The sequence below is a fragment of the Solea solea genome, chromosome 17 (assembly GCF_958295425.1).
Source record: "Solea solea chromosome 17, fSolSol10.1, whole genome shotgun sequence".
NCBI classification, from domain to species: Eukaryota; Metazoa; Chordata; class Actinopteri; order Pleuronectiformes; family Soleidae; genus Solea; species Solea solea.
Window position 1 is genome coordinate 22,265,520 of NC_081150.1, and position 20,398 is coordinate 22,285,917.

At 43.0% G+C, this 20,398-nt stretch overlaps 1 protein-coding gene across 1 annotated transcript; it reads right to left on the reverse strand.

Moving 5' to 3' along the window:
• Window positions 1–250: 250 nt before the first annotated feature.
• On the reverse strand, window positions 251–20,398 carry LOC131444100 (NLR family CARD domain-containing protein 3-like). The gene is made up of 11 exons (XM_058614243.1): window positions 19,732–20,398; window positions 18,719–18,808; window positions 18,041–18,190; window positions 11,218–11,310; window positions 11,023–11,136; window positions 10,188–10,198; window positions 2,949–4,743; window positions 2,679–2,852; window positions 2,408–2,581; window positions 1,422–1,468; window positions 251–1,341 (listed from the first exon to the last, which is right to left on the reverse strand). Exons 3-11 carry the CDS (start codon window positions 18,187–18,189, stop codon window positions 815–817), a joined length of 3,084 nt encoding a protein of 1,027 aa, XP_058470226.1. The 5' UTR covers window position 18,190; window positions 18,719–18,808; window positions 19,732–20,398; the 3' UTR covers window positions 251–814.

The window sequence follows — 20,398 nt, forward strand, 5'->3', positions numbered from 1 at the left end:
ATCTCTCAACGTACTGATATTGTTGGTGTGTTATCATAAAAATGTCCTGATTTGTCACAAATACAAGTGCACACACACACACACACACACTCTCCCACCCTGCTGCCTCCATCACTAAGTTCAAATGTCTTATTTTGTCACTTCAGTGTTTGAAATCCTTTGTTCAGATTGACGTCAGTGACACAAAGTGACCACACGAGGCAGAAGAGGACCAGCAGCTCCTGTGTCCCCGCAGCTAAAATCACTGGTTTTCTCTATGGGCTTTGGTGTGGGAGAGTGAGTGGATGGAGCTGTTAATCTATGACCTAAAAGAGCGTAGACTTAATCTGACATAGATTGTATTAGGTGTCAGTACCTCGTCATCAACACAACAAAGTAGATTAAAGTGATATGATGTGGTTTTTATTGATGTTGAAAATGTCATTCTTCATTAAGCCACAGACACAGAAACCACCTGCATCACAGCAGAAACCACACTTCCTCATTCATGGCATAATCTGCTCATGTGTGTTTCATTTTCCCTTCCCCTTCTCCGCTGAGGTTCATGTGTGTGTGTGTGCGTAACTCTGAGTGTTGTTCTGCTCACATGCAGCAGGGGGCGCTGTTGTCAGGCAGCATGAAGAGGAGGAGGAGGAGAAGCAGTGCATGCTGGGACAGAAAGGCTCCATGAGAAGATGATGTTCTTCAGAAAAAGAGTCAAACTCTTACCATCTTTATTTACTTTGTTTTCTATTTGATTGAAAACCTTGAATTTTATTTTATATTATTTGAGCTTTGACCTCGTCCACCACTGAAGCTGCTGTCTCTTCATGTCCTACAGAGGACACAGAGACACTGAGGAACCAGGCCAGACCAGGAACCCAGGATTAACCGGTTCAGTGAACGTGGTCCTGAATGTGTGGAGGTGGATCAGTGAGTCAGAGGAGACGCTGTAGAAGGACAGAATCCCAGCAGGACAGTCCACATGCACTGATACTCTGTGAGAGACAGAGGACATGATGGGTGTTTGTGTCCCACAGTGACGGACAGAGTAACTATGATCATCAGAGCAGAACAGACTCCAGGACTGATCATTATGTCCAAACAAACAGTCAGAACCGATGCCTTTCCTCTTGATTCCTCTGTAACTCAGTGATATATAAACTCTTCCTCTCCACTCGACCTCCCAGTAACAGCAACCAGTCAGACCAGGTCTACACAGCAGCTGAGGAAAGAACTCAAATCTGTCTGGATGATCAGGATACGACTGATCTTCTGTCACACGGGTCACTTTCCTGTTGTCGTCAGACAGTTTGAGTTCTCTGTTCATTGTGTTTGTGTCCAGTTCCAGTTCACATGAATCTGATGAAGACAACGAGACACAGCTGCAGTTTATTGATGATCAGCTGATATGTTGTTATTTCCTGTAAATCCATACTTACACTTCCTGAGACCAGGTTTTAACCTCTGCTCTCCAGCATGGTCCATCCTGGAGGAAGAAACAGTCTGAATGAGTTTCTGTCCAACATGAGTCCAAACTGTTGTCTTAATGACGCACTCTGGTGGACACAATGATGAACTACAAGGACAGGTGTGTTTCAAAGAGAAGACGGTGTCTGCAGAACCACAGTTTCAGGAGGCTACGCATTTACTCAACAGCGCCACCACATGGACAACACAGAAGACAACTTCTGTTTATACATTTGAAACCCACCACGAGTAAACCAGCAACAAGTTGGCCCAGCACAAACCAAGTAAACAAAGAAAATAGATAAAAATGAGGGATTTCATTTTTATTTTTTACAGTTTTTCAAATCGCAGTATTGTGGGTCTAAAAAGCATAAACTTTGTATTTGAATTACGGTTGTTTGATCGCTTGCTTGAATCGATACCTAGTTTCCAGTGCTTTCGTGGTTTTTTCAGCTGCGCGTCACAGAGGAAACACATGGCTACTTATGCAGCTGCTGCTGCGGAGGCTCGTCGCTGTTACTGCTGCTTCCAAAACTTGTGTGTTTTCACCGTTGAATGAAGAATGAAGAACAACTTGATTGTAGCTGTTAGATGACGAACATCTCGTACACAACTCACGACAAACACCACAGAATAAAGACATCTTTACTTTAGTTTGACCGTAGACTGTTTGAAGTGGACCAGGACTGTTCTGTACCCAGTACCAGGACTTCTCACATGATGCTGCTACTCTGTGCAGATGATCTGTCCAGTTCATGGTTCTGGTCGTTTCTCAGGCTGAACTATGTGACATTCACTCGTTCTCACGAGGTGTTTAAAAAGTGTCACTAATGTTTGGTTATACTCACTGACAGAGGAAAACATAATAACAGGACATCTTCAACCTGAACCTGCTGACAAGTTTGAATACTGCTGATGAACATGAAGAGGAAGAGGAGGAGGAGGAGGAGGAGAATACCTGAGAGTGTCCAGTCTCCAGTGAGGACTCTTCAGTCCAGCAGACAGCAGCTTCTCTCCTGAGTCTCCTGGATGATTGAAGCTCAGGTCCAGTTCTCTCAGATGGGAGGGGTTGGAGTTCAGAGCTGAGGTCAGAGAAGAACATCCTTCCTCTGAGACCAGACAACCTGACAGACTGGAGTTAAGAGGATATGATGAACTCAGTGATTCAGAAAAAACATCTTTATCAACAAGAACCTAAAGAAGCAAAGAGTCAGAGTCAGGGTTCTGACCTGAGAGTCTCCAGAGAACAGTGAGGACTCTTCAGTCCATCACACAGCAGCTTCACTCCTGGATCCTGCAGGTCGTTGTTACTCAGGTCCACGTGTCTCAGACGAGAGGACACAGAGCTGAGGACTGAGGACAGAGCTTCACAACTTCTCTCTGAGAGGTTACAGCCACTCAGTCTGAGATAGAAAACAGGGATGAACAAAAGGTTAAACATGTTTGTCTTGTGCTCTTTAGAATATGTCTTATTAATATATATATACTGATCCACGTACAGAGCTTTGTTGGAGGCTTTGACCACCGGCAGCAGCTTCAGAAGAGCCTCCTCTGAAGCAGAGTATTTCTTCAGGTCAAACTCTTCCAGATCTTTTCCTGATGACAGTAAGATGAAGACCAGAGCTGACCACTGAGCAGGAGACAGTGTCTCTGTGGACAGGCGTCCTGATGTGAGTGACTCTTGGATCTCCTCCACAAGAGCACGATGGTTCAGTTCATTCAGACAGTGGAACAGGTTGATGCTTCTCTCTGCTGACAGATTCTCACTGATCTTCTTCTTGATGTACTCAACTGTTTCCTGATTGGTCTGTGAACCACTTCCTGTTTGTGTCAGTAGACCTCTTAAGAGCTTCTGATTGGTCTCCAGTGAAAGACCCAGGAGGAAGCGGAGGGACAAATCCAGGTGTCCATTTGGACTCAGTAAGGCCTCGTCCACAGCACTCTGGTGCAGATGATTCAGTTCAGGTTTGTTTCTAAACGGTCTGGTCAACTGGCTCGTTGTTGGTTCTGACAATAGATTTGTTTCAGAGGTGATGAAGGTCAGATGAACATGAAGAGCAGCCAGAAACTCCTGAACACTCAGATGGACAAAGCAGAAGACCTTGTCCTGGTACAGGCCTCTCTCCTCTTTAAAGATCTGAGTGAAGACTCCTGAGTAAACTGAAGCTGCTTTGATATCGATGCCACACTTTGTCAGGTCTGATTCATAGAAGATCAGGTTTCCTTTCAGCAGCTGCTCAAAAGCCAGTTTCCCCAGAGACTCAATCATCTTCCTGTTCTCTGGAGTCCAGTGTGCATCTGTCTCAGCTCCTCCCTCATATTTGACCTTCTTCACTTTGGACTGAACCACCAGGAAGTGGATGTACATCTCAGTCAGGGTCTTGGGCAGCTCTCCTCCATCTCTGGTTTTCAGCATGTTCTCCAGAACTGTTGCAGTGATCCAGCAGAAGACTGGGATGTGGCACATGATGTGGAGGCTTCGTGATGTCTGGATGTGGGAGATGATCCTCCTGGCCTGCTCCTCATCTCTGAACCTCTTCTTGAAGTAGTCCTCCTTCTGTGGGTTCGTGAACCCTCTGACCTCTGTCACCATGTCCACACAGTCAGGAGGGATCTGATTGGCTGCTGCAGGTCGTGTGGTTATCCAGAGGAGAGCAGAGGGAAGCAGTTTACCCTTGATGAGGTTTGTCAACAGCACGTACACTGAGGTGGACGCTGTGACGTCAGTCAGGATCTCAGTGTTGTGGAAGTCCAGAGGAAGTCGACACTCGTCCAGACCATCAAAGATGAAGACCACCTTAAAGTCTTCAAACCTGCAGATTCCTGCTTCTTTGGTTTCAGTGAAGAAGTGATGGATGAGTTCCACCAAACTGAACTTCTTCTCTTTCAGCACATTTAGCTCTCTGAAGGTGAAGGGAAACATGAACTGTACGTCCTGGTTGCTTTTGTCTTCAGCCCAGTCCAGAGTGAACTTCTGTGTTAACACTGTTTTCCCAATGCCAGCCACGCCCTTTGTCATCACTCTTCTGATTGGTCCGTCTCTTCCAGCTGAGGCTTTAAAGATGTCTTCTTGTCTGATGGATGTTTCTGGTCTGTCTGGTTTCCAGGAAGCTCTTTCAATCTGTCTGACCTCATGTTCTTCATTGACCTCTCCAGTCCCTCCCTCTGTGATGTAGAGCTCTGTGAAGATCTCATTCAGAAGGGTGGGGTTTCCTGCTTTAGCCACGCCCTCAAACAAACACTGGAACTTCTTCTTCAGGTTTGATTTGAGTTCACGTCGACAAGCTGAAGCTCTGATTTCTGACAGAACACAAGAAAATAAATCAGTGAGTGGAGAATGAGATAATAAGATGTTCTTCCTTTCACATTAAAAGTCCTCTTACTGTCAGATAGCTTCTCCTGCTTCATCCTCCTTAAGAAGTCCTCTGTGATCTTCAGAAAGGCCTCTCTGCTGCTCCTCTGCTCCTCATCCTCCCTCTGACTCTCTGAGACTTCTGTGTGATCTGTATCCAGAACCTTGTGGATCTTCTTCAGCTCGTTCTTCACAAAGCAGATGATGTTCTCCTCCAGCAGCTGGAACAGAACATGTGAAGTTTAACCTCAGATGATCAGTGACAGAGTGAAGTCCTGCAGGTCCACAGAGCAGCATCCAGACTGTCAGGACCAGGAGCCTCATGTATAAAAGAGTGCGCAGCTTTCATACTAAAACACGGCATACGCACAAAATGTATAAAGTACGTACGCAAAGAAAATCTCAGATTAATAAAACTGTGCGTACGCCAAGTCCTGCGCACCTTTTCTTTATACATCCCATCAAACGTGAAACTGAGCGGAGATGAATGAGGAACACACCACGCCCACCCACAAATGAATATACAAATGACTCTAAAACGCCTTCGTCCTGAAGAAAAAGGACAACTGCGGCAGCAAAGAAAGAGGGAAATAAAAAAAGAAAGAAAGTGCACGATCAACTCGTCAATTTATGATGTATAAATCTGTAAAAATAGATTATTTTGGTTGGTTTCTTTTGGAATTAGTTATAAACACAAAGGAACTAAATGTCAGGGTCACAGCGACTGCTCTCATATTAATATTGATGCTTAAAAAACTGGCTGTGCATTGATAGTTGATCCTGTGCATGTTTTTTTCTGGTGTAACATGTATGTTTAGACATGACTGATCCATGTGAGCTGAATTTACAGATTATTTCAACAATCTATAAGTGTCACACGTCATCATCGACACACATTACGCACAAAATAAGCAGACAGAGTTCACGGAGTTACTCCATGTAACCATTCATTACTGTCACTGATTGTGTTGTGGATGCTGCGCCTTTCTCTTCCGATGAAAGGCGCAGCGGTGGCGGAATAACTTTTTCGTAGTTATTTCGTTATCGTGTGGATTAAAATGGGATAAAGAAAATGTTCTACTCAACGTTCAAGTCCCGTTTTCTTACAACAAATGAGTCTGTAACTTTATTTTGCGTTTTAAACATTATAGACTGACGTGTGTTCATGTGTTCATGTGTTCATGTCAGCAGCTGTGTTTACATCACTGTGTTACATAAAGAAAATATTCATCTGTGGAAAATTAATTTCAGTAATTTGCTCAAAGTAAATAAGTGAGTCTCCCTCTCTCTCACACACACACACACACACACACACACACAGGTTTGTAGTGTGTGTGTGTTCGCTCACAGGATCAGTTTTGTCTTCAGTGTCCTCTCTGATGTTATCCACATATGTTCAAACGTACGTGGTGTATCAGTATTGTTTGTCACAGAAAATTCATGTTTGTCACTGTAGACACATTAATAATATTATTTTCAAACACTGTGATAAGTTTCAGAGCTTAATATTGCAGCGTCTCCACCTGACAAGAGGTTGCGGAGCTCTCGGCAAATTCTCACGGCAGCTCGAGAGTTTGCGCTGCGATGCGCAAACTTCCACGCCAAGTACATTTTTATACATGCCGTCTGTGCGTGAAAGCAAGCGTACGCCGTCTTTTTGTGCGTACGCACGGTTTATACATGAGGCCCCAGGACTCTGCTTCAGTATTAACAGTAGTGTCATGTTTGTACATTTACACACCTTAAATATGGAGTCCAGGTCTGCTCCATGCTGCTGGACAGACTGACCACTGAGAACCTCTGTCCTCTGCTGATCAACTCTGAGGAGAAAAGATTCAGTGTCATTTACTAAACAATCATTTGTTTCTACCAGGTTTTCAATGTGCTGCACCTACGATTCTTCTTCAGCCAAGTTCACATGACATGAGTTTGACAGGTTGAAGACAAAAGTCCCTGAAGGACAGTCTCTAGTGTTTGTTATGTGTGAAGTCTCAAAGACACAATCAGAGAGGCTTGTCCATGAGGTCCCTGACCAATCACGGACTCTGACTAGATTTACTGCTGGACACGTATTGAGACGAGGACAGGCTGAAGACGTTTAGTGGAGACAGAAAAACAACATTGGTCCACCAAAGAAAAGAAGAGTGTTTTTCTGGATTCAACATGTTTTGGACTAGACAGGCTCCCCCTGGTGGAGGATCATGTAAGTGTGTGTTACTATGTGTGAAATTCTTACATCAGTTCACCATGTTTTTGTCCATCCTTGAAGTTAATAATACGACCTATAGACTGGTCACTCTTCATGGAAACACAGCTGGGTCCAGGTCCAGGTCTGGCAGAGTCTGGTCCCTGTTGATGGATCGTCCTATAAACACAGGACATGACATGTAAATACAACATCTGCTCTGATTGATCTCATTAATGATCTACAGTATCAGGAGACACAAGGAAAACAGGTTTGTGTCAGAAATGGTTGAGTGTGACCCAGATGGTGTCAAACACTACACTGATTAACACATTTAAGACTTCCACATCTTCAGTCAGATCACTTTACCCAAACCCAAGCACGTGAGCCAGGACTGTTCCACAATTATTCAACATTTCTTATTTTTTCATGGGTCCAGATCTGAGATTAAATGGGGACGGGTCTGTTTGGGACTTGGGTCCAGAATGTCTTGGGTCTGCATGGGTCTGGGTCTGAATTCTGAATATTAGGTGTCTCTGGTGCTACATGGTGGATCATTTGAGTTGTTGACCTGTGAAGACCTCCACCCTCCATCATCTGACCTCAGTTCTTGTTTGAAGCTCACAGGTTGATCCATGGACCAGTCACTCTTCATGGACACACAGCTGCGTCCAGGTCCAGGTCTGGCAGAGTCTGGTCCCTGTTGATGGATCCTCCTACAAACACATGACATGACATGTAAATACAACATCTGCTGTGATTGATCTCATTAAGGTTGGACAATAACATGAAGGAAGATAACAAGGAAATCATAGCAGAAAGATTTAATGAATTCTTTGTCAATGTGGGGCCGAATCTGGTGAAGAACATTCCTGACTCACTCCTTCACTGGGACCACTTTGATAAGGACAGAGACAGAAACCCCAGCACAATGTTTCTCACCCCAGAGACGGACTGAGAGATTAGACACCTGGTCAACAAATGCGTAGCAATAACATCCACGGATGTTGATGACCTCGACATGAAGCTAATTAAGAAAGTAATAGTTGAAATTGTTTCACCTTTAACATATATCTGCAACCCGTCATTTCAAACAGGAACATTTCCCACCAAAATGAAAGTGGCGAAAGTAGTGCCATTGTTCAAGAAAGGTGAAATACAGAAATGTACTAATTACAGACCAGTCTCAATACTACCACAACTGTCAAAAATTCTGGAGAAACTATTTAACGATAGGCTAGACAACTTCATTAACACAATCTGCTATACGATAGTCAATATGGATTCAGAAGAAACCACTTGACGGCGCGAGCTTTAACTGAGTCTGTGGAAACCCTTACTGATGCTGTTGACCAGAAATGACATTCAATAGGAATATTCATAGACCTGAAAAAAGCATTTGACACCATCAATTATGATATTTTGATAGCTAAACTGGAGAGATATGGTATAAGAGGCATAGTACTGGAATGGGTCAAGAGTTATCTTCACAACAGATCTCAATATGTTAAGATGGGCGATAACACACATCGACTTGCTTGGACATAGTTTGTGGGGTCCCACAAGGGTCACTGCTGGGTCCAAAACTGTTTATACTATACATTAATGACATATGCAAGGTATCCAATATTCTGAAATTAATACTATTCGCAGATGACACTTATATTTTCTGTTCGGGGGATGACTTGAACCAATTAGTGGAAACAGTCAATAATGAAATGGCCAAGCTGCATGTGTGGTTTAATATAAATAAACTATCACTAAATTTAGAGAAAATTAAATATATGCTGTATGGTAAAAAAGGCTGCAAGACTAGTATTAACATACAAGATAATGGAGTGGATATTGAAAGGGTTAGTGAGAACAAAGTTCTGGGAGTGATTATTGATGACATGTTAAGTTGGAAGCCACACACCAGACTAGGGCTGAACGATATGGACAAAATTTCATATCTCGATATTCATGCCAGATATCTAGATATCTGACTGAGAAGTCCCCGGTGTTTCTCTCATTGTAATACACTCTTCGTGCACCACGCGATGGTGTTGTTTCAGGTGGTGAAACATGTTTGTTGTGCTACCTCGCTTCGTCGCAATTTTCGCCAAGCACGACCTGCACAACACCTCGCTCGGGTTGACATCATCCTTTTTAAATCCAAAATACCTCCAAATAATGGAGGATGATTTATGTTTTGGCACAAAATCGCCACCGGCCGCATTATCTTCCGCGCTCATGTCACTTTTCTTTCCCGCTGTGTATGTCGCGTGTGTGTGTGTGCGCGTCTCAGTCTCCGTCTCCCTCCCGCCCTCCTATGTTTGTCATTGGTTGGCTTCGGCTGTCGATCCACAGCAAGCATGAAATAAGGTTTGTGGTTGGCTGGCCGTAGTGGTGCATTCAAGTGCAATCGTAAAAATGAAGTTTACTGTGACCGCCAGAGCTGTTCATGCAGGGCGAGCGCGGGGGAAAATCTATATTGTTTATATCGTTGCTTTTTCGATATGAATATCTTGAATGTTCATATCTCGATATCGATACGATAACACCAGACACTTAAAAGGTAAGCTGGCCAGGAGTGTGTCCATACTTTGGAGGGCACAAAAACTATTTAACCAGAAGGCACTATACTTGTTGTACTGCGCACTAGTCTCTCCACACCTGCAATACTGTGCAGAGGTCTGGGGACACACTTACAAAACCACTACCTATCCCCTGTTTATACTCCAAAAAAGAGCCTTGAGAATTCTACAATATGCCAGTTACAGAGAACATATAAATCAACTCTTTATCAAATCAAAAATACTCAAATTATATGACTTAATAAAATACCACACAGTACAGATGATTTACAGGGCTGCCAACAAAAACTTCTCTCACAATCTACAGATATTATTCCTGAACAGAGGGGAGGGACACAATCTAAGAGGCAACATGATGTTCAGGCAGAGAAGGGTAAGAACTACATTAAAATCCTTTACCATATCAGTCACGGGGGTCAGACAGTGGAATAAACTGGACGAGGAGATGAAAAAAATCAGCAAAACGGAGTGTATTTAAAAAGAAGTATGTGGAGATGACTATTAAACAATACTGAATGACCCAGGAAGAAAGTATGACAAACGTCAGGGACAGAAATCTGTAGACACCGTGTGGGAACGGCAGTGGAAGCAAATGTAACCAAACAAAAACAAGAAGTGAATGTACCCAAACAACAGCTGACATTGATAAGCACAAATGTCTACACATGAGAAGTACTTAGCTGCCCCTGTGAATCGAGTCACAATGGAGAATCAATTGATCCAAGATGGAACTGCTAAGCTCGTCACTGAATGTGATCGACAAAGTGTTCTCAACAAGAAGTGCAGGTTCTAGTGAACCTAGTTGCCCAGATGGGACCTTCATGGCTGGCTACAATGGGGACGGATGGGAGTCTGATTGACTGTCTAGAGCTAGACTACTACATCTCTGAGTGCTACCTGATGCTGAAACATGTTTGTCAAAATGTCCTAAGAAAATGAATATTTATGTATTGTATGATGAAAATATGTATTCTGTGGATATTGGGGGCGGGACTAGATAAGCTTTTGCTTCTACCGCTTTCCCTTTCGGTTATGTGTATTGTGTGATGAGTGATCTAACTGACATGACCGAAATATATAAATAAATTAATTAATGATCTACAGTATCAGGAGACACAAGGAAAACAGGTTTGTGTCAGAAATGGTTGAGTGTGACCCAGATGGTGCCAAACACTACACTGATTAACACATTTAAGACTTCCACATCTTCAGTCAGATCACTTTACCCAAACCCAAGCACGTGAGCCAGGACTGTTCCACAATTATTCAACATTTCTTATTTTTTCATGGGTCCAGATCTGAGATTAAATGGGGATGGGTCTGTTTGGGACTTGGGTCCAGAATGTCTTAGGTCTGCATGGGTCTGGGTCTGAATTCTCAAATATTAGGTGTCTCTGGTGCTACACGGTGGATCATTTTAGTTGTTGACCTGTGAAGACCTCCACCCTCCATCATCTGACCTCTGTTCTTGTTTGAAGGTCACAGGTTCATCCATGGACCGGTCACTCTTCATGGACACACAGCTGGGTCCAGGTCCAGGTCCGGCAGAGTCTGGTCTCTGTTGATGGATCCTCCTACAAACACATGATGTGTAAATAAAACACTGAGCTGTGACATGGAGACGAGTCACATGATCCATGAGATCCTCATCTCACCTCTGACCCTCATGTTCCTCACACAGAGTGGTTTTAGAGGGCGGAGCTTCCTCTTCACTGTCCTTGATCTGATTCATAGCAGAGCGCCACCTGCTGGGAGAATAAAACTCGCTCATTACAAGTTCTGCTAACATGGGTGGACCACATTGACCTAATGTGGGCCGGTCAGCAAGAAGACTTTTTTTTAACCACAGAATTGGCCGACATGACCCTCATTGGCTGACTGAACAATCGGCACAGCCCATTAGTTTATGCTAATAATGGACTGTCAGTCACTCAGTCACTGGTTAATTTCAAAGAGCCGTTAAAAAGATTTGACTCGTTCGTGAACGTCACAGCTCGACTCACAACTCACTCAAGACGCTGTTTGCGTCACACTTTACAGCCCTTCACTGCAGGTGAGTCCACTGGTTTAACAGAAGAGCCCGCCCTCTGGTGGTCAGGTAAGAAGCTGCCCAATAGATAGATACATATGTATGTTAAACATCTGGACTTTGAAGAGATGTCGTTAATTGTGACGATTGAGAATAAACGTTTAATTTAACTTTAGTTTCTTAAATCTTATCAAAATATGACCTCGTCCTCTGGATCCTTTTTTTTCACCTACAATGGCTGTAATCTGTTTTCACCGGAAACATAAAATTATCAGTCACTATCTGATCTTTCAGTCCAGCAGAACTTCTCTTTCACCAAAAGCACAAATGTCCTCTAAACCAGTGATTTCCAAACATTTTAGTCGCTGAACAACAGAATCAGTGACGTGAGATTCATGAGCTTCACAGTAAAAACATCACGTCGACAAAAAGTCACAACTTTTTCATTTTCAGTGCATTTCTTTTTCAATCCGTGTTTCTGCTGCACGTCACATGTACTTTTATGTGTTATCGTCTATGTGTTTTTTTATATTGTTTCTATGTGAAATAAACTAAACAGCTGATGGAGACAGAATGAGTCAGAGGAGGCGGAGTTAGGTCATAAGAACATGATGGATCTGTAACAGGGAAGTGATTGTTTTGCAGTTAGCAGCACTAGCCAAGTTAGCTGAGAGAGGATCCACTTTTCAGACAAAGGTCAAAGTAAAAGAAAGCGAGTTCATATCTTAGGAATTATTGAACAGGAAATTCCACTTTTCACTGTAGCTGTCACTTTTACTCCATGATTGATTCTTTAGCTGTGACAAAGGAACACGACTCTCTCTACAAAAACAAACACAGTGAACTTGTAGAAAAGTCTTTTGTTACAACCAGGTGACGTTTGAGCTCCAAACAACATCTGGTCGTTAACAAGAGTTTGTGTTTATAGATGTTACATTTGAATATGTTTGATGTCAAACCATCACTCAGTGAATTAAGACCATACAGAAGTTCAGCTCGTGGGTTCTGAGCATCCACGTGATTCCAGTGTGTAATATCACATGTCAACCAGCAGATGTCAGCATTTATACTGTGTCAGCAGAGCTGCTTCAAAAGGGTTGGGCCTTCTTCACGTTCAGAGGAACCAGGACATGTTCACATCCCATAATAAGGCAAGTTTGCAGTATTACACCAGACATTTAAGCCTCTCTAAGTCACTCCAGCACAACACACACGTAAACAATACAGACGCGTACAACACCAACACGCACAACACACACGTAAACAACACAGACGCGTACAACACCAACACACACGTAAACAACACAGACGCGTACAACACCAACACGCACAACACACACGTAAACACAGACACGTACAACACCAACACACATAACACACACGTAAACAACACAGACACGTACAACATCGACACGTACAACACCAACACGCACAACACACACATAAACAATACAGACACGTACAACACACACGTAAACAACACAGACACGTACAACTCCAACACGCACAACACACACGTAAACCCAGACGCGTACAACACCAACACACACGTAAACAACACAGACGCGTACAACACCAACACGCACAACACACACGTAAACAACCCAGACACGTACAACACCAACACACGTAATCAACACAGACACGTACAACACCAACACGCACAACATACACGTAAACAACACAGACACGTACAACACCAACACGCATAACACACACGTAAACAACACAGACACGTACTACATCGACACGTACAACACCAACACGCACAACACACACGTAAACAACCCAGACACGTACAACACCAACACGCACAACACAAACGTAAACAACACAGACACGTACAACACCAACACACATAACACATGTAAACAACACAGACACGTACAACACCAACACGCACAACACACACGTAAACAATACAGACACGTACAACACCAACACGCACAACACACACGTAAACAACACAGACACGTACAACACACACATAAACAACACCAACACGCACAACACACACGTAAACAACACAGACGCGTACAACACCAACACACACGTAAACAATACAGACGCGTACAACACCAACACGCACAACACACACGTAAACAACACAGACACATACAACACCAACACGCACAACACACACATAACAACACAGACACGTACAACACCAACATGCACAACACACACATAAACAACACAGACGCGTACAACACCAACACACACGTAAACAACACAGACACGTACAACACCAACACACATAACACACACGTAAACAACACAGACACGTACAACATCGACACGTACAACACCAACACGCACAACACACACGTAAACAACCCAGACACGTACAACACCAACACAAGTAAACAACACAGACACGTACAACACCAACACACATAAACAACACAGACGCGTACAACACCAACACGCACAACACACACATGAACAACACAGACACGTACAACACACACGTAAACAACACAGACACGTACAACACCAACACGCACAACACACACATAAACAATACAGACACGTACAACACACACGTACAACACCAACACGCACAACACACACGTAAACAACACAGACACGTACAACACCAACACACATAACACACACGTAAACAACAAAGACACGTACAACACCAACAAGCACAACACACACGTAAACAACACAGACACGTACAACACCAACACACATAACACACACGTAAACAACACAGACACGTACAACACCAACACGCACAACACACACGTAAACAATACAGACACGTACAACACACACGTAAACAACACAGACACGCACAACACACACGTAAACAACACAGACACGTACAACACCAACACGCACAACACACACGTAAACAACACAGACACGTACAACACCAACACACACGTAAACAATACAGACGTGTACAACACCATCACGCACAACACACACGTAAACAACACAGACACGTACAACACCAACACACATAAGACACACGTAAACAACACAGACACGTACAACATCGACACGTACAACACCAACACGCACAACACACACGTAAACAACCCAGACACGTACAACACCAACACACGTAAACAACACAGACACGTACAACACCAACACGCACAACACACATGTAAACAACACAGACATGTACAACACCAACACGCATAACACACACGTAAACAACACAGACACGTACAACATCGACACGTACAACACCAACATGCACAACACACACGCAAACAACCCAGACACGTACAACACCAACACACGTAAACAACACAGACACGTACAACACCAACACACATAACACACACGTAAACAACACAGACACGTACAACATCGACACGTACAACACCAACACGCACAACACACACGTAAACAACCCAGACACGTACAACACCAACACACGTAAACAACACAGACACGTACAACACCAACACACATAAACAACACAGACGCGTACAACAACAACACGCACAACACACACATGAACAACACAGACACGTACAACACACACGTAAACAACACAGACACGTACAACACCAACACACATAACACACACGTAAACAACACAGACACGTACAACACCAACACGCACAACACACACATAAACAATACAGACACGTACAACACACACGTAAACAACACAGACACGTACAACTCCAACACGCACAACACACACGTAAACAACACAGACACGTACAACACCAACACACATAACACACGTAAACAACACAGACACGTACAACACCAACACGCACAACACACACGTAAACAATACAGACACGTACAACACCAACACGCACAACACACACGTAAACAACACAGACACGTACAACACCAACACGCACAACACACACGTAAACAATACAGACGCGTACAACACCAACACGCACAACACGCACAACACACACGTAAACAACACAGACACATACAACACCAACACGCACAACACACACATAACAACACAGACACGTACAACTCCAACACGCACAACACACACGTAAACAACCCAGACGCGTACAACACCAACACACACGTAAACAACACAGACGCGTACAACACCAACACGCACAACACACACGTAAACAACCCAGACACGTACAACACCAACACACGTAAACAACACAGACACGCACAACATACACGTAAACAACACAGACACGTACAACACCAACACGCATAACACACACGTAAACAACACAGACACGTACTACATCGACACGTACAACACCAACACGCACAACACACACGTAAACAACCCAGACACGTACAACACCAACACGCACAACACAAACGTAAACAACACAGACACGTACAACACCAACACACATAACACATGTAAACAACACAGACACGTACAACACCAACACGCACAACACACACGTAAACAACACAGACACGTACAACACCAAAACGCACAACACACACGTAAAACAACACAGACGCGTACAACACCAACACACACGTAAACAACACAGACGCGTACAACACCAACACGCACAACACACACGTAAACAACACAGACACGTACAACATCGACACGTACAACACCAACACGTACATCACACACGTAAACAACCCAGACACGTACAACACCAACACACGTAAACAACACAGACACGTACAATACCAACACACATAAACAACACAGACTCGTACAACACCAACACGCACAACACACACATAAACAATACAGACACGTACAACACACACGTAAACAACACAGACACGTACAACACCAACACGCACAACACACACATAAACAATACAGACACGTACAACACACACGTAAACAACACAGACACGTACAACTCCAACACGCACAACACACACGTAAACAACACAGACACGTACAACACCAACACACATAACACACGTAAACAACACAGACACGTACAACACCAACACGCACAACACACACGTAAACAATACAGACACGTACAACACCAACACGCACAACACACACGTAAACAACACAGACACGTACAACACCAACACGCACAACACACACGTAAACAATACAGACGCGTACAACACCAACACGCACAACACGCACAACACACACGTAAACAACACAGACACATACAACACCAACACGCACAACACACACATAACAACACAGACACGTACAACTCCAACACGCACAACACACACGTAAACAACCCAGACGCGTACAACACCAACACACACGTAAACAACACAGACGCGTACAACACCAACACGCACAACACACACGTAAACAACCCAGACACGTACAACACCAACACACGTAAACAACACAGACACGCACAACATACACGTAAACAACACAGACACGTACAACACCAACACGCATAACACACACGTAAACAACACAGACACGTACTACATCGACACGTACAACACCAACACGCACAACACACACGTAAACAACCCAGACACGTACAACACCAACACGCACAACACAAACGTAAACAACACAGACACGTACAACACCAACACACATAACACATGTAAACAACACAGACACGTACAACACCAACACGCACAACACACACGTAAACAACACAGACACGTACAACACCAAAACGCACAACACACACGTAAAACAACACAGACGCGTACAACACCAACACACACGTAAACAACACAGACGCGTACAACACCAACACGCACAACACACACGTAAACAACACAGACACGTACAACATCGACACGTACAACACCAACACGTACATCACACACGTAAACAACCCAGACACGTACAACACCAACACACGTAAACAACACAGACACGTACAATACCAACACACATAAACAACACAGACTCGTACAACACCAACACGCACAACACACACATAAACAATACAGACACGTACAACACACACGTAAACAACACAGACACGTACAACACCAACACACATAACACACATAACACACACGTAAACAACACAGACACGTACAACACCAACACGCACAACACACACATAAACAACACAGACACGTACAACACACACACGTACAACACCAACACGCACAACACACACATAAACAATACAGACACGTACAACACCAACACGCACAACACACACGTAAACAACACAGACACATTGGAGCATTTCCATGTGTTTCTTTTTTCCATCCAATTGAATTGAAACTATGTTTTATACCATATTAAAAAAATCAAAAGCTAATTAAAGTAGAGGAAAATACAGTAATTGTAATAAATGATGAGTAGCAATAATATGTCATAATAGTTTTATTTAATGATTTACAGTGAGTAAACACTATAATAAATATAAGTACTAAACATAAGGTTTTATGTTAATACAACTTGATATGTTTAGTTTCAACTTGTGTAAAAACTAAAGTGGTATAGGGCAACAGGTTGCCACACGATTTGCGAGTAAAGTCAACTAATTCGGGTTAAGAGTGTATGATGTTCTCTTGTTGTCAGTGCATGAGTCTCTTACTTTGTCTCTGAGGCTCCAGGTTCATGACTGAAGGTTAAAGGTGTTTCCATAGACTGGTCACTCTTCACAGACAGACCGCTGGGTCCTGGAGACTCTGCTCTGTCCTCGTCTTCCTCCACACAACCACTCATCTGCTGGACTTCAGTCATTCTGAGACACACACACACACACACACACAGGTTGATCACAGATTTACTGATGCAGAAATTTAGAAGATGTGTGTCTCTACCTCATCTCCCTCTTGTCCTTTCTCTCCCCCCTTTCTGTCCCCCATTTTCCTTTCACCCCAACCGAGGCAGATGACGGCACATCTCTGAGTCTGGTTCTGTCAGAGATTTCTTCTTCTGTTAAGAGGGAGTTTTTTCTCTCCACTGATGCCTAGTGTTTGCTCATTGTGTGAACTATTGTGTTTCTCTGCTCTCCTTGATGTTGTCGATGTACAGACCTGAGATCATGTATGTTATGATTTGGCGCTATACAAATAAAATTCAATTGAATAAACCGTCCCAATATACAGATTTACAGAGAATAACTTGTTTTATAGTGTAAAGTGTAAACCTCATATATAAAAAGCACGTCTTCTCTTTGTTGTTGTCATGAGTTTGTGCAAATGAGCTCCTCACTGACTTATCACTGCTCCACTGAAAGCATCATATTGAAAGCACTTTAAAGAGTTACCTCTCAGTTTGAGTGGAAAATCTCCTTCATGTTTCCTGGACGACGTCTGATGTGGATCTGTGTTCAGTCCAGTGATCACACGAGAGAAAACTGTAACACATCAGGAGTTTTCTGTCAGAAAAGGTGTTTTATGAAACCTGCTGTTCATGTCACTTACATATTTGTGCCAGTAGATGGTGCTAGGCTACTCTGTATGTGACTGAAGGGCTGTTGTCTGCATTCAAGTCAGCTGATGAGCTCAGTTTTGAGAGCAAAAGTCAAATTAGATCCTGGATTACTTATTAACTGCATATTTGTTCATCAAGGACATCAAAAAGTACTAAGTACAATTACATTTAAATCATAAATGTGGATTTGATACCACTTCAAAAAAAGAATAACCTCAGTTTTGTTCAAGTCAACTTTGACCCTGGATTACTCCAAAAGTTCACAGTAAAAGCACTTCATCCGACTTTAGTGCAGTAAGCACTTATAGTACTTATAGTACTTATAGTCCTTAAAGCTACTAAATCAAGTCATTATTTTGATCATAATATGAATATATGACATTATTATTTCACTTTTAATCCAAATGATCATTTACAATCGTTCATTTAATCTCATTTAACATTGTGTTCGCGTTTGACGGGACTTTATGTTTCGGTTTGGACGCTTGAGTAGAATTGACATAAAGAAGAAAACATGACGTCACATTTAGGAAAAACAAAAGACGACTGACTGGAGTTATGACAGGCTGGAAGTTTCCATTCTAATCTGTCAGGATTAAGCAGTACATATACTTCATGACTGTACTTAAGTACACATTCCACGTATTTGTACCTGACTTTGTTATTTCTAGCAACTTTGACTACATTTTATATCAGAAATGATTTTTGATACTCAAGTAGAGTAAATGTCAAACTTTAAGACTTTTACTCAAGTCTCACTTTAAGGTACTTGACTCACACGCACTAAATCATCATATATCATCATATATCATCATATATTATCATCATAATCACGTCAACACTCACCAGTCTGTCCTCGTGCTGCGCAGTTCAAATGGCGACTGAAGCAAAGTTACAGAATAGTTACTTTCACTTTCTCTTACAGGAAATGAGTCGAGCGGGAAATAAAGAGGCAGCGCGAGAGTTCTACATCTATGTTTGTGGACTTGAATGTATTATATGAATATAATGTCAATGTAAGAATGATATTAATAGAATGATAAGAGTGAATTGAACACATTCACTGGTTGCTGGTTGTCAGTCATGACGTAGGGTGAGCACGGTGGAGCGAAATCTTTTGTCAATGCATGTTTTGTTTGCTGTGTGTATTATTTCTCTCTTATTATGAACACGCCACGAGTGTCGTGCGCAGTTTGGCACTCAGCGTGATGAATAAAGAGTGGTAGAGCCACAGAGACACGCCTTCGTGTGCGCGTCATCACTCAGCTCGTGTGTTTAGCCTCCAGCGGCTTGTTTTTGAAATCCTTTAACATCGATCGGCCGCTGTCAAAGTCAACAAAAGTGTCTTTGAAGCGTGAATTGTTTGGAAGCGTTTCAACAAGGAAGTGGGAGCGAGCGGAGTCAACGGAGAGACGCTGACGCACAGACCACGACTACGTTTCATTCATGCATGATTGTGTCCTGTCAATCAATGGATATGGGGGATGAATCCGCCACACTTTCACACACACAG

What these genes read in the sequence shown, in the direction of transcription:
- LOC131444100 (XM_058614243.1), bottom strand. Translation starts at nt 18,189, where the DNA reads ATGACTGAAGTCCAGCAGATGAGTGGTTGTGTGGAGGAAGACGAGGAC. An exon ending in CCTGGAGCCTCAGAGACAAA is followed by an intron (nt 11,311 to 18,040) that starts GTAAGAGACTCA and finishes TTATTCTCCCAG; the next exon opens with CAGGTGGCGCTCTGCTATGA. An exon ending in AAAACCTGGTCTCAGGAAGT is followed by an intron (nt 1,342 to 1,421) that starts GTAAGTATGGAT and finishes TGTCTTCATCAG; the next exon opens with ATTCATGTGAACTGGAACTG.